The sequence below is a fragment of the Nelumbo lutea genome, chromosome 7 (assembly GCF_056320005.1).
Source record: "Nelumbo lutea isolate HS-2025 chromosome 7, American lotus-T2T, whole genome shotgun sequence".
Lineage (NCBI taxonomy): Eukaryota > Viridiplantae > Streptophyta > Magnoliopsida > Proteales > Nelumbonaceae > Nelumbo > Nelumbo lutea.
This window is the reverse complement of record NC_142690.1, coordinates 48,044,066-48,058,444: the sequence shown is the minus strand read 5'-3', so window position 1 is coordinate 48,058,444 and position 14,379 is coordinate 48,044,066. Positions and strand designations below refer to the sequence as shown.

The 14,379-nt window shown below is 41.2% G+C and overlaps 1 protein-coding gene across 10 annotated transcripts in view; it reads right to left on the bottom strand.

Moving 5' to 3' along the window:
* Positions 1–14,379, bottom strand: part of PEX1 (peroxisome 1) — a 122,050-nt gene that overhangs the window by 61,496 nt on the left and 46,175 nt on the right. For all 10 annotated transcript variants that reach the window (XM_088953873.1, XM_088953874.1, XM_088953878.1 and 7 more), the window contains exons 7-10: positions 5,872–5,945; positions 5,468–5,687; positions 5,242–5,335; positions 4,943–5,097 (exon numbers count right to left, since the gene is read on the bottom strand). In XM_088953873.1, coding sequence (XP_088809999.1) covers positions 4,943–5,097; positions 5,242–5,335; positions 5,468–5,687; positions 5,872–5,945 — 543 coding nt within the window. The remainder of the gene's footprint in view (positions 1–4,942; positions 5,098–5,241; positions 5,336–5,467; positions 5,688–5,871; positions 5,946–14,379) is intronic.

Below are 14,379 nucleotides of genomic sequence, written 5' to 3'. Positions count from 1 at the left end.
CCAAGAGAGAGAAATATCAGATTTCGAACCACCTTGAAGAGATATAGGATATCTCCTGCGAATTGAGATAGGATCTCAATTTCATACTCCAGAAAAGAAAAAGGCAGTTCAGCCTTTTCGCCTTTAGAGTTCTCCTCCTGCCGCCGCCATCTGTCTTTGCAAGATTAGATCTTTGCAGAAAAAGAAAGTCAAGAAATCTGTTCTTAACATTAGTCTTGCAACAAAGACTAAAAGGATTCAGTGTTTAGTGTTTCCAGAGGATTCTTGTGAAGGATCCAGTGTGTAGGACGCACCCTGCTGATTCTGTTCCATCCACAGTTGTGTCATCTTCAGCAAGAACGGATCTTGGAGCATTCTTTGGGCGTGAACACCAACTTTGGGAGATACTGCTTCTCCGGATCAGGTATATTCCTCCCATTTATCTTTTGGTACAGATCTGGTTTGATTATGGTTCAAGTAGGATCCTTGAATATTGTATTCTAAATTTAGGGAATATGATTCCCAGTTGGGAGAAGGTAGGAAATTTTTGAAATTCGCCCACCCATTCCGCAACCTTTGTGGCGTCCATTAGATGGATCCTACCCTTCTTTCACCTATTTGGTTAATAACCCCAAATCAGTGAGATAACAGGTTAGGGTTTTCTCAAAATATTCTTTTCCATTGTCGGATCTGAAAATTTTGATTCTGGTATCAAATTGGGTTAGAACAAACTCATGGAACTACCTCACAAGTTTGGGAACTTCATCACGGGACTTCATCAAAAATATCCAAGTATATTGTGAAAAATCATTAATGAACAAGATAAAATATTTGTAGCCACCCATAAAGGGTAAGTGGTATGGCCTCCACACATCAAAGTGCACAATATGGAATGGAGATCTTTTATTACTCAAAGGGTAATTGTTTCTACAATGTTTTGACAACTCACAAGACCCACAATGAAGACTTGACAAACTAGTTCCCTTAAATAAATCTGGAATAAATGACTCAATGCAGTAAAAGAAAGATGACCCAAACGAAAATGACATAACATGATACAACTGACAGACTCTGAAAATGTAGATCCAAAGGCAGCTTTCACAGGTTGTCCTTGGTCCTATCCAGGAGTATCTAGCAGATATATTCCATTCACCTCATGGTCACTCCCAATCACTTTCTGAGACTCCAAATCTTGAAAGACACAATAGGAAGGGAAAAAGGTTACACTACAGTTCAACGACTTAGTTAAGTTGCTTACAGATAACAAATTTGTATCAGTTTGGGTACATGAAGAGCAGAAGGAAGTACCAAAGAGTCTGTAGCATTGATGGTTCCCTTGCCAAAGATAGGAGCAAGAGAGACATCAGCAAGGGTAATTTTATCACGGCCAGGAAGCAAATCATAAGAAATAAACAAGGTGGAAAGTTTGGTCATATGATCAAAAGCATCAGAATCAATAATCCAAGGGATACTACGATTACCTGAGATAGTTGCATGATTGGCAGAAGCTCGTATACCTGAATGAGCAAATGCAGAAGAGGTTGAATTTCCTAGAGGGTTGGAAGAAGAGACCACACCCTCTAGGTTACGCTGCACCCTCTGCCTTCATAACTGCTAACTGCCCAATAGCAGTCCTCTCTTCAATTAGGCATATGTCACTATCTAGACCAACGGCAATATTGGCACTTCCTGCCTTCATATTATCAGACTTCTTTTAAAAACGAAGGGGATGAAACTTTGGATGCAATTTCTAGCACTTGTCTTTCTTTTTGTTCTGGTTTCTTACAATAGTCACAAATAATTTCTTCCCTAAGCCACTTGGATTTCCTATAATTTCCTTAGGTTTCAGCCCCATGTTAACAAAGTGATCATTTAAACCAGCCCCTAGAACTTGGACAAGTCTCTTGCTTTCTTCACTACTTACCAAGGCATAGGCTTCAGACAATGAAACATTATCCTTGGATAAGATGTTCTGCTTTGTGATGTCATACTCGGGATTCAGCCCCGTCAAAAACTCAAACACCCTATTTCTCTCAACAAGTTTCTTGTAGGTTTCGGCACCATTAGAACTTTCCCAGGCTACAGCTCCCATCAAGTAAATTTCTTTCCAAAGAGATTTCAGTATTGAGAAATGAACGGCCAAAGGTTTCTCCCCCTGCCTTAAATTTTTCACACTCCTTAGCTTGTATGCTCTGGCTACATTTAGTTTCTAGGAATAGGTTTCAGCAACATTGTCCCATATTTCTTTTGCTGAATTCATCCACAAATAGTGTTGACTACTTTGAGGTTGTATTGAGTTCACTAACCATCCGATTACAGTATAGTTGTCTTGCATCCATTTTTCATAGGATGGATCATCTTTTGAGGGAGCCTTCTTGCTCCCGGAGATATAACCCCATTTGCCTCTACTACATATATGAATTTTTACTGATTGTGACCATGCCAGATAATTAGTTCCATCTAGCTTGACTATGGTCACAGCCAGTAGAGAATCAACAGAGGCTCCGAGAACCTGTCCGAATTCAGCAACATGCTTGTTTTCAACTTCTGAAGGATCCATCTTCTTAAAACACTTCAAAAATAGTTTCTAATAACTTCAAATAACAGTCAATGAAGACAGAAAAAAAAAATTGTGTTGTGAATCAACCTCTATGCAGCCGTACCTATTAATTGTGTCACACTCGGAACTCGGGAGAAATAGAAAAAACCCAGCCGCATGGCCCACACCTTGTAGACCACAGAACACCAAGCAACTTGAATCGATCTTCAAGATGAAGAACAAGGAGTCTTTTAGTCATTGAGCGCCAAGGTCAAACTCCCCATGGGGACCGCAAGTAGATTTCTCCAATTAATTAGGGTTTCAGGCAACACACTTGATACTGTCAAGAGGACGACAAAGGTAGCCTTCTCTCCAAAAACCACTAAAAACTGGTCGAAAAAATATTTTTTTAACTATTCATCCGATTCAGTTCTCCATACACACTGTGTATGGGAAAAAGAGGAGAAAAGAGAGAAAAGAAGAGCTTGCTCTAATACCAAGAAGAAAAACAACATTCTAAAAAGAATGGACTGTTTAAAAAGCTGCAGAAAAGTGATTGAGAACAGCAGAAATCAAGATTCAAGAAGAGAGAAGCGGAAGAAGAAGATGGCGGCAATAAGGGTTCAGAGAGAGATTTTCGAACATAATCTCCTCTTACACCCCTAATCCCTTTTTCATTAACTTAATTTCAATAATTTATAGAGAGGCCCTTAGTTGGGCGAATAATTAAAAATACATAACATAAGAGAAAAAAGGCCCAAGTTGAGGCCCATTACAGAAAAGAACATAAAGAAACAAAATAAGAAAACAGTTATGGATCATTTGGCCTATCTTCTCTACAAAAATATTACAATTTATTTTTCAATTTCAATGCCTAGAGAGGGTGGGCCTTGGCACAATGATTGGTTTGCTCCATTGCGACCTGGGTGACCAGGGTTCAAATCTTGGAAATAGCCTCTGTATGTCTAGGGGTTAGGTTGCGTAAACTAATCCCTCCCCAGATCCCACACTGGCGGGAGTCTAGTGCACTGGGCTGCCCTTTATTAGAATTATTTTGATGAATTGCCCTTTATTAAAATTTGTTCAATATTTCATTAAAACCATCATAATTTTTTAAAAATATTTTTCTAAAAGAACCAGCAAGAAATTGGTGATTAGATAAATGGCTTACTACTTTGATATGATTCACTTACTAAGTCACTTAATGCAAAAGAAACAGAAAAATGCATATAACTACAAAAGTGTATTTTCGATCTAATCAAAACATATAATAACAATAACGAAAAAAGTTAAAATGGCAAATAATTGACATATATAAAGAAGAGAATATGGCTTAACACCGAAAGGAAGACAAAGAGAAACATACTTATTACTGTCTTTTCATTTTTTTCTATTTGATTTATATGGTTCTTTGCTATGGTTTGAGCCTTAAATGTGCAATTATAGTTATTCTAATGATCTCTTGAAGGTTTGTTAATTATTCTATGTTTCTAGAAAATTATCCTGATTATTTAGAATTATCTTTAGCGGAATTATCCTTTTAGTCCTACATCAAGGAGATAGGTGACATCAAGGTGCTTTGTTATCGACCAATTGAATACGAGAATATCATTAAAGCAGAAACTTTGACTCACCTACATAGTTTTAAAGGATCATTTATTGGGTCAGGGAACAATACCAATAGAAGGTGATTCATGGGCAACAATAAGATGGATGTTTCCTTTCTTGGAAAGCCCATAGAACTTGCTATACTTGACAAGGAGGCAAGATTATTGGCCTCTAGGATGAACAGCTCATTCATTGGACTCCTAGATAGGAAAGCTGTCCTATACATAGCCTTTCTAAGAAATGCATGGGGAAGGATTTGTTCATTCATGGCATATCTTCATCATGTAAGCTCATTCATTGAGTCTTCTCTAGCTACAAATTCAACTTTGGTATTTTTTAGTTTGTTACTGAAAAAAAATATATGTTCAGGAGATCAGAGTTTGCTCAGTTCTTTAAAAAAAATAATTATTACAATTTTATTGCTTCACAAACAAAGGATTTTAGGAAAAATTCAGAAGGATTTTTTGCAAGGTCTATAAGTGTCACTTTAATACCCTATTGAACAACTAAATAAGAAATCGGTTGCTCTTCAAGGTAATATTATTGTCCAGTATGATTCCACAGTTCAATGGCACAATACCCTTGAATCTTCTAATACAAAGAATTCAAACTAAAGATTCCTCAACTATCTTGTATATTTCCATTACTTTTTCATTTCCAGATTTCAAGCAACATAATGTATTTTTACTGCACTAAATGTTTCATGGACAATAGAAACACAAATCTTGATTTGAAGAACCTGTAGATGGAAGGGGAACATCCATTTATAATGGAGAAAATGATCACTTTCAGAAGTAATTTATCAAAAGACAATACCAAATCATATGCATCATATCCATCACATTTAGAAGCAATATTTGACAGGATATCATCAGAACATCTTAAGGAGCGTTTATGAATTTCATGCTTCAATATAGCTGTCCGTTCTGAGGCAGCAGGAGAAGGGAGTTGCACATGGAAATCAAACCTCCCTGAGACAAACCACATTGACAAATAAGTAATCAAATCATGGGAACTAACCAAATCATAAATCATCCTACCAAGTTATTTCATCAAGTTCTTCTATTATACTATACATTTTGTCTCAATAGAAAAGTGGGAAAGTACAGAACAACCTGAAGAGGTCAAGGATTGTGGCAAATTTCCAAGAGATTGTGCAGATGCCAAAAACGCAATTGGCCCAATTCCACATGAACAGTGCCTCTTTTCCTAAATAATGTAAAGACAAAGTTTAGTTATATAATAGATAAAATGGCCCAATTCCACAATCAGAAATGGACTGAGCTTAATGCAACAACCATTGTAAATGTCTGACATATAATTCAGAAACACAAATAGTACCCCATATTCATCCATCATATCAGTGAGAAATTCCACCAGTGCTACAGTTGAACTTGAAAGTTGAGATCCCTCAGAGTCGGAAGATGAGACAATACTATCAAGATCATCAAATATTACAAGAGAAGGTGTGTGATCCAGAGCTTCAGATATGTAGCCAGAAAGTGATTGCCGAATAGTCTGTGTCTTCTCTAGAGCCAAATTGGAACAGCTTACAAAAACACTGCAGACACAGTTACAGAAAACTTCACAATATTTTGCTGCCCACACCTTTATGTTGTATTTAAAAATTTCATCAGTCCATAATAGCCGAGTTTAAGTCCATAGACCTTTCAAGTTTCTAAAATCAGATTAAGTAATTGTATAGAGAAATGATAAAGGAAGTCAAGAATTAATAAATTTCATACATGTGTGCCAAGATCTCTGCATGCTCTTCAAAGAATTTTGCAACGGCTGTGGCTAGTGATGTTTTCCCAGAACCCTGACAAACAGGAATAAAACACAGAGAAATGTAACCCATTTCTCAAATTTCCATCAGATACACAGCAGCAGCAGCATAAGCAGACCAAAGCGAAGTCAATATTTATCATGGCTATGACTAGTTACATGCTTATGATATCAAGGCATAATTATTTTCAACCAATAATAAGATTTTTCTGAGGGAAAATTAGGTTGAAAGAGGAAAATAGAATATAGAAGTATATGAGAAATCCAAGCAAAACTCCCAGGGAAGAAAAAGGAAAAGCCATGAGATACCCAAAGAAGAAAAGAGTTACAGCACAAATGAGTCACTTTAGCTCCCAGACCTATCTAAAAAACTATACAAAAATGGCTACCACTAAATACAAAAACCCATAAAACAAACCAATTTACAAGTTGAGTCTCAGCACTGTTTGGGCTGAAAGAAACAGAAGGCTGTTCCATCAAGCTTCAAAGGTGGAGGAGTTGGTTTCCAATTCCTTTGGAAAGCTGGTGTCCTGAGTTTCAGCTGCTAAAGGCTTTCAGCCTCAGGTCTTGGCATACTTGCTGAGAGCTATAAGACTGTGGGAGTTGTAACTCTGTTGTATTGTGTTTTCTTTTCCCGGCCGGGGGCTTGTTGTGTCATGCTTTGCTTGGATCTAATAAATCTTTACCTTTTTCACAAAAAAAAAAAAAGAAAGAGTCTACAGGGCATGTCTTGCTTCATTGCTTCATTGGCCATTTCCTAGAGGCAATGGACTGAGCTCTGAGAATCTAAGTTGAAATACAAAAACACAATGCAGAGTTTGGCTTAAAAGGGTGGATTGAAATCACTGATATGCAGAAGGAATGTTGAAGAAAAAGATTAAGGGGGCAGAGGAGAAAGTGTAGGGTTGATGCTTCAAGTTGGAAAAGAGAAGCAGTGTTCAAAAGCACACTAGAAGGAAATGAATCAAAGACAGAGAAGCAAACAAGGAGATTTGCGAATGGGTGGTTTACAAAGGTTAAATAAGGGAAAAAATCTGAATAGTTCTGCAGATTGTGAGAAGGGAAACACCATAAAAGAAGGGATAAACAGTATGAATGCTCAGGGAGAGTTTTTGAAAAATGTGAAGAAGTTCCAGAGACTCGTGGGGAGACTTTTGTACTTGTCTATGACCAGGCCTGATATTGCCTATGCAGTGGGTGTCCTTAGTCAATTCATGCACAACCCTAGAACAACTCACTTTGAAGCTACAAAGAGGATTTTGAGATACCTCAAGAAGTTTCCCGGAGCTGGTTTGTTGTTCCAGAAACATGGTCACTTAAAGGTGGAAGTATATACTGATGCAAATTGGGCAGGAGCAGTCAATGACCGAAAGTCTACCAGTGGATATTGTGCCTTTGTAGGAGGAAACCTAGTCACATGGAGAAGTAAAAAACAAAGTGTGGTGGCTAGATCTAGTGCTAATGCAGAGTATAGAGCGACGGCTCCTGGTTGCTGAAATCATGTGGATAAAAAATCTGTTAGGTGAACTGGGTTTCACAGTGAGCAATCCTATGTCACTCTACTGTGACAATAAAGCTGCCATCAATATTGCTGCTAATCCAGTCCTACATGATAGGACGAAACACATTGAAGTGGACAAGCATTTTATTAGAGAGAAACTTGAAAATGGAGAAGTGTGTACACCATATGTCAGTTCAGAAGAACAACTTGCAGATATCTTCACCAAAGGTCTTCATCATATGCGGCACAAAGATTTGTGTAACAAGTTGGGCATGATTGACGTCTATGCTCCAACTTGAGGGGGAGTGTTAAAATAATTTAGTTGTTGGTGGTAGGGTCTGTTTGGCTAGTTAAAGTGTCTTTTTATTTCGTTTTTTCACTTCTGTTATGTCTGTTATTGTACTCAGGGGCACAAGGGTCTTTTCCCTTGTTATTTCTGCCGCCCTATATATATTATAATAAAGGCTGGCGCCGCCAGCACTGTTACATTGCAAATCCCTTCTCTTCTCTTCTCTCTTCTCTCTTCTTCTTCTCTTCTCTTCTCTTCCTCTTATTTCTGGCCGGCCATACTATCAAGACCTATGATGGTAAGGAAGGAAGATACTCCAGATTCTAATAGGACAGATTTTTTACTAGGAATGATGATAATCAAGATGGTTTGATGAAAAACAAAAACAGATTGATGAAATAATAACCATAGGGAGGGTTGAAGGAGAGGAGAGGAACTGTGTTTAGGGATCTGGTGCTGAGATCTGGTGCTGAGAGGGTGAGAGGGTGAGAGGGTAAGAGGGAGAGGAACTGTGTTTTCATCTGGTGCCATTGTCTGAGATGGTGAGAGGGTGAGAGGGTGAAGCAAAGAGAAGGTTGCTGAGAGGGTGAGAGGGAAAGGAACTGTGTTTTCATCTGGTGTCATTGTCTGAGATGGTGAGAGGGTGAGAGGGTGAGAGGGTGAGAGGGTGAAGCAAAGAGAAGGTTGCTGAGAGGGTGAGAGGGAGAGGAACTGTGTTTTCATCTGGTGCCTTTGTCTGAGATGGTGAGAGGGTGAGAGGGTGAGAGGGTGAAGCAAAGAGAAGGTTGCTGAGAGGGTGAGAGGGGGAGAGGGGGAGGAGCTGAGATGGGAGAATTTGTGGAGGTAGGCCATTGGAAAAAAGTTTTGAAGATTGAATCTAAGGAACTCCTATTTGAGGAACAGAGATTAAATGGTCAGCTGAGCTTGAAGATCAGGGAAGCAAAGAGAGGGATGGTGCTATTAGAAGGACTGGGGGTAATTGAAGGGCTCAAGGAGTTTGTGGAAGGTGCAAGTAACAAAGGCAAGCAAAATAGTTGGTAAGAGCTTTTCTCAGAATCTAGAAGAAGGGTTGTTGTAGAGTGTAAAAGAAACCTTAAAGGTTATTTTATCTCCTTGACAGAATTTTTTGGCAAGGGTAGAAAGCAGATGATCTGCTTTCCAGATGGAAGGAAGAGTCAGGGCTGGAAGGCAGTTCTTGACGCCTTATGTGAACTGCTGAAACACAGGAGTGTAAAAAGAGAAGCAATAGTAAAAAGGAAGATAAGCAGGTCTAGTAGTATGGTGAACAAGACTAAGCAAGAGACTCCTTTAGTGTTAGCTGGGGCAGGTAATTACAGAATGGGAGTAAACATACAAAGAGGGGATTGGGAAAGTAAATTGATAGTTGAAGCTTCAGCTCCCATTCTTGACTGGAGAAAAGTTGCAGATCTGTTAACAGCAAGGTTAAAGTTGAGTGGTGGTGTGTCTGTTAGGTCTTCCCTTTCATTTGTGGAAGCAAGAAACTGCTGAAGCCATTGCTTTGATATGTGGAGGATCACTAGGAGGGGCCTTTTGGGGAGACCTTCGTTCAGCTTCCATTTTATTGAATGGAGTAAAACCTGAGGAGATACCTCAGAAGATAGAGGTGCTAGTCGAAAGAAAGGCAGTGCTACTCAGTGTGGCTGGCTTCATCCACTGAATCGATGCTCTGGAAAGAGGCTCGTATGGAGGGAGATGAGAAGATTGAAGAAGAAGAGCTGCGTGGCAAGAAAGGGTTGGAGGATTCAAACAAGAAAAGCATTTTCACTAAAATGGAAAAACATTTGCTGGAGAAACAAAAGGGTAGTAGGCAGGGGGTGGGATTTTCGTGTGTGGAAGAAGTGAGCAAGCTGGAGGGTGGCAGGTCCTTTGCACAGGTTGTAACTGGCACCAAGACTGTTCTGAACAGGGAAAAGGGGTTGGGCCAAGGAAGATTTGAACTTAAACCTGTTAGAACCAAACCGGGGTCAGGGCTGGACGCGCGTGACCTTCTTAAAAGTCACGTGAGTTCGTGGGTGCTTACAAATGGGCCAAAGCAAAAGCCCATGTGGGCTGCTAATGGTATTCTTAAAGGCCCAAACAGGCCAGCAGGCCCGACCCAGATTGTTTATAAGGCACGTGAGCCACAAAAGAAACATGTGACTGGGGTTTCGACTATGATAGACATCGGTTTCGGTCTATCATCGTCCCCAGCCGCGAGCCAAAAGGGGGAATGCGCGCAGCGTCGGAAACCAGGAAAGAAGAGGGCGTTACAGTGGGTCTCCCGACGCAGCTTGAAGGAGCTTAGCCCCGTGCGAGGCTTCTCAGAGAGGCCGGAGCTAAGCTTCACTAGGGGAAGAACTGAAGAGAAGAAAGAGAAGTTTGAAGGGTGGGTGCAGTGCGGTGAAGACGATGGTGAACCGGAGGACCTTTCTGTCAATGGCTCTAGCGTGGGCAGTGTAAACGATGAAGGCAGCTGTGTTGGAGGTGATATGGAAGGGTGGAATATTGCAAGATTATTCCAGGGTGAAGACTGCAATCGGATTATCTCATTCCCAAGACCACAGAGTGCACAAGGTTTATCAGAAGGGGAAAACCGGGAGAACCGGAAGCAGAGAAGGAATATGCTATCTAGGGGTGACACAGGGGTAGAGTGGAAAGATCACCAGGTTGACCAAAGGACAGAAGTACTTCCCAACCAACTCAGGAAGATAAATGTTTACCAACCTTCGGAACAAGAGAAGGAGGCCGAGAGCAGTCCTATTCTAGCTTGTCCTCTAGTCCCAGGTAACCATGTGATTTCGGTTTGTGCTACTACTGTGTCTCCTGTGTCTTTGGTTCCAGATTCCGTTCCTGTACCATGTCCTGTAGCCCATGAATATGCAGCCGAGCTAGTAGGCGGGCTCTCTGAGGAGGGGGAGAGGGGAAGGAAGGATTGTGGGAAAGTGCGGGAAGAAAGTTATAGAAGTGGACAAGTGTGGGAAATCATTGAAAGAGTGTTTAAGGATGTGGAAGGGCAGTTGATATGAAAGAGGGAAGGGGAGGAAGGAAGAGAGGAGGGGTTAATGGAGAGGAGGGATAGGAATGAGGGTAGAGATGGAGAGGTTTACGGGGAGAAAGCAAGGAAGGAGGGAGGTAACAGTAAGGGGAGGAAGGTTGGAGAGGAAAGAACTGAGGTGGGAATAGAGGAGAGGAAGGAAAGGCAGGTGAATAGAGATGAAGGGGATTTTGTAGGAAGGGTAGGGGTGGTGGAATCGGTGAGAGAAGACACGAAAGCAGAATTTGTAGGGAAGTTGGGCTGTAGGTTGGAGAATTTGAACGAGTTGAAAGAAAGTTTACAGAAGACGAAGATGCAGATCATAACAAAGAAGAGGAGGTTGAGTGAAGTAGAGAGACTAAAGAGAGATGTAGAAGGAGACAAGAAGCTCGAGGTAAAAGGAGATAGAAGGAAAGGGGGAAAGTAGCGGGTAGGTGGCAAGGGGTTTGTAAAAAGAAGCGGAATGAAGATTCTTAGTTGGAATGTGAGGGGAATTGGGAGTGCGAAGAAGAGAGCAACAATAAAAGAGGTAATAAGATGGTATGACCCAGACATCGTGCTATTGCAAGAGTATAAGAGAATGGAGTTTAGTGACAAATGGGCAAGGAGTGTATGGAAAGCCAGGGGGATTAGCTGGGTGGCGGCTCCATCATGGGGTGCTTCGGGGGGATTGTAACAATGTGGAAGAGGGATGTGGTTGAAGGGATGGAGGAGTTGATCGGAAAGTACTCGGTTTCCATGAAGTTTAAGCAGCAAGAGAATGATTATATGTGGGTGCTCACAAATGTTTACGGACCGAATGATTATAGAGAGAGAAAGGAGCTGTGGGAGGAACTGGCTGATGTTAGAGGGTTGTGGGATGGGCCTTGGTGCATGGGTGGGGACTTCAATGTGATAAGGTTCTCGAAAGAGTCCAATAAGATTAACCAGAGGGTAACAAAAAGCATGAGGAAGTTTAACAGTTTTGTGGATGCCTTTGAGCTTAAAGAGATTCCCCTAGCACATAAGGCATTTACATGGTCAAATCTCCAATCTAGACCCATTTGCTCTAAGCTGGATAGATTCCTGTTCTCTTTGGATTGGGAAGAACATTGGGGAACCTTGGATGCTAGAGCTCTCCCAAGGGAGACCTCGGATCACTAGCCCATAGTGTTATGCAAGGAGGAAAGAAGGTGTGGAGGTCCTACCCCCTTTAGATTTGAAAATATGTGGTTACTGCATCCAGGGTTTACTAACAAAGTGAGGGAGTGGTGGCATGAGAGTAACCCGTCGGTGGAGTGGGAGGGGTTAAAATTCCATAAGAAACTACAATTCTTAAAAGCAAGAATTAAGGAGTGGAACTTGATGGAGTTCGGGAGGACAGAAGAAAGAAAGGGAGACTTGATGAAGAAGATTGAAAGCATTGACTTTAAAGAGGAAATGGGAGAATTTGGAGAGGAAAACAATGACCTCAGGAGAGAATTGAGAAGACAGTTAGAGGATTGCCTGCACAAGGAGGAAATTAGCTGGAGGCAAAAATCTCGGTGTAAATGACTGCAAGAGGGAGATAGAAACACTAGGTATTTCTACTCTCTAGCAGATGGCAGGAGAAGGAAGAACTTTATCTCCAAATTGGTAATAGGGAGTTGAGTTAGTACAGCAAGAAGAGATTGCCAGGGCCTGTGTGGAGCATTTCAAATCTATTCTAAGAAGGCCTGTGAGTAGAAGGGTGTGGGTAGAAGGTTTGGATTGGCCAGATGTAGGGATGGAGAACAGGAGAAGGATGGAAAGAAGCTTTAATATAGAAGAGATCAAGGAGACTGTGTTTTCTATGGATAGAACAAAAGCTCCAAGGCCGGATGGGTTTACAATGGCTTTTTATCAGGAATGTTGGGATATTTTGAAAGATAATCTCTTGCGGGTGTTTGAGGAGTTTTTCAGGAGAGGAATTGTCAATCCGGGTGTGAACTCTACATTTATAGCCTTAATTCCCAAAAAGAAAGATGCATCCCACCCGAAGGATTTTAGGCCAATAAGCTCGGTGAATAGCTTGTACAAGATCATTGCAAAAGTATTGTCTTTGAGGCTGAAGAAGGTAATTCCGGATATCATTGAACACTATCAAGGAGCTTTTGTTAGTGGAAGACAAATTACAGACCAGATTTTAACTGCTAATGAGAGTGTGGAGAGCTTTAAGAGGGATAAGAAAGGAGTGGTCTGTAAGCTGGACTTGGAAAAGGCTTATGACTTGGTGGACTAGGAGTTCTTGAGGAAAGTTTTAACCAAATTCGGGTTTGGTGCTAGATGGTGTAAGTGGATCATGGGTTGTGTCCGGAATTGTCATTATTCAGTGTTAGTGAATGGGACAGTGGTAGATTTCTTTCTAGCCAGTAGGGGTATAAGACAAGGAGACCCCCTTTCTCCTTTCTTGTTCATTTTAATTGCAGAGGTTTTGGGTAAATTGATTCACAGAGCATATTCTAGGGGGCTCATTAGAGGCTGGAGGGTTGGGAGGATGGAAACCACCCCCACACATTTACAGTTTGCTGATGACACGATTCTGTTTTGTGAAGGTGGTAATGTGAGGTTTATCAGGAATTTAAAGTCAGTGATACAACAGTTTGAGCAACTGTACAATTTGAAGGTTAACCTTGGGAAAAGCTGTGTAGTGGGGGTGAATTTGGAGGAGGGAGAGATCAGGGAGAGTGCTGAAGTGCTGGGGTGTGAAGTCACGGGGTGGCCTCTGAACTATTTAGGATTATCATTAGGTGATAATCCCAAGAGAGAGAGCTTCTGGAACCCGGTGATGGAAAGGTTTGAAAAAAAATTGGTATCCTGGAAAAAAGAATTACCTCTCTCTTGGCGGGAGAATTACATTAATTAAGGCCACGCTTGCTAACTTACCCATTTTCTTCATGTCAGTGTTTAAAATCCCAGTGAAGATTGCTAACAGATTAGAGAAGTTAATGAGAGATTTCCTGTGGGAGCTGGGAGAAGAGAAGAGGGATCATAGAGTTAGTTGGGAAATAGTGTGCAGGAGTAAGTCGTGTGGTGGTTTGGGGCTTGGGAGTATTAGGAGAAGGAATGACTCTGTTGGGGAAGTGGTTGTGGAGGTTTCCTATGGAGAAGGAGAAGCTATGGGCTAGAATAGTGGCAAGTATTCATGGGCTGGAGCATAACGGATGGGACGCTAGAATCAGAGCTTGGATCACAAGCAATTCTCCTTGGAAAGCCATTCATGACCTGCTACCAGTTTTCATTCCTAATATCAGGTATGACTTGAATTCCAGTAACTCCATAAAATTTTGGGAACAAACCTGGGTGGGGAGCCCCCCTCTAAAGGATCAGTTTCCGTCTTTGTACGCTCTTTCTGATTTGAAAAATGAGCCGATCTCGTCTTTCACCACCCCGTCCTCTTCCACTTCTGGAATTGGGTGGAACTTGGGTCTAAGAAGGGATTTGAGGGATTCAGACTTCGACTGTATTTCGAGCCTTCTTGCACTTCTTGATAACGTTGTCTTAGACCCCACTAGGGCAGATTCTAGAATTTGGACACCTAACCCCAATGGCATTTTCTCTTGTGCTTCGTTCTTCAGTCTTAAGTCAGTCCACCAGTCCTACCCTGTCCCCTTTTCCTGTTGGTGAGGTTTGGTGCAGAGCTATAC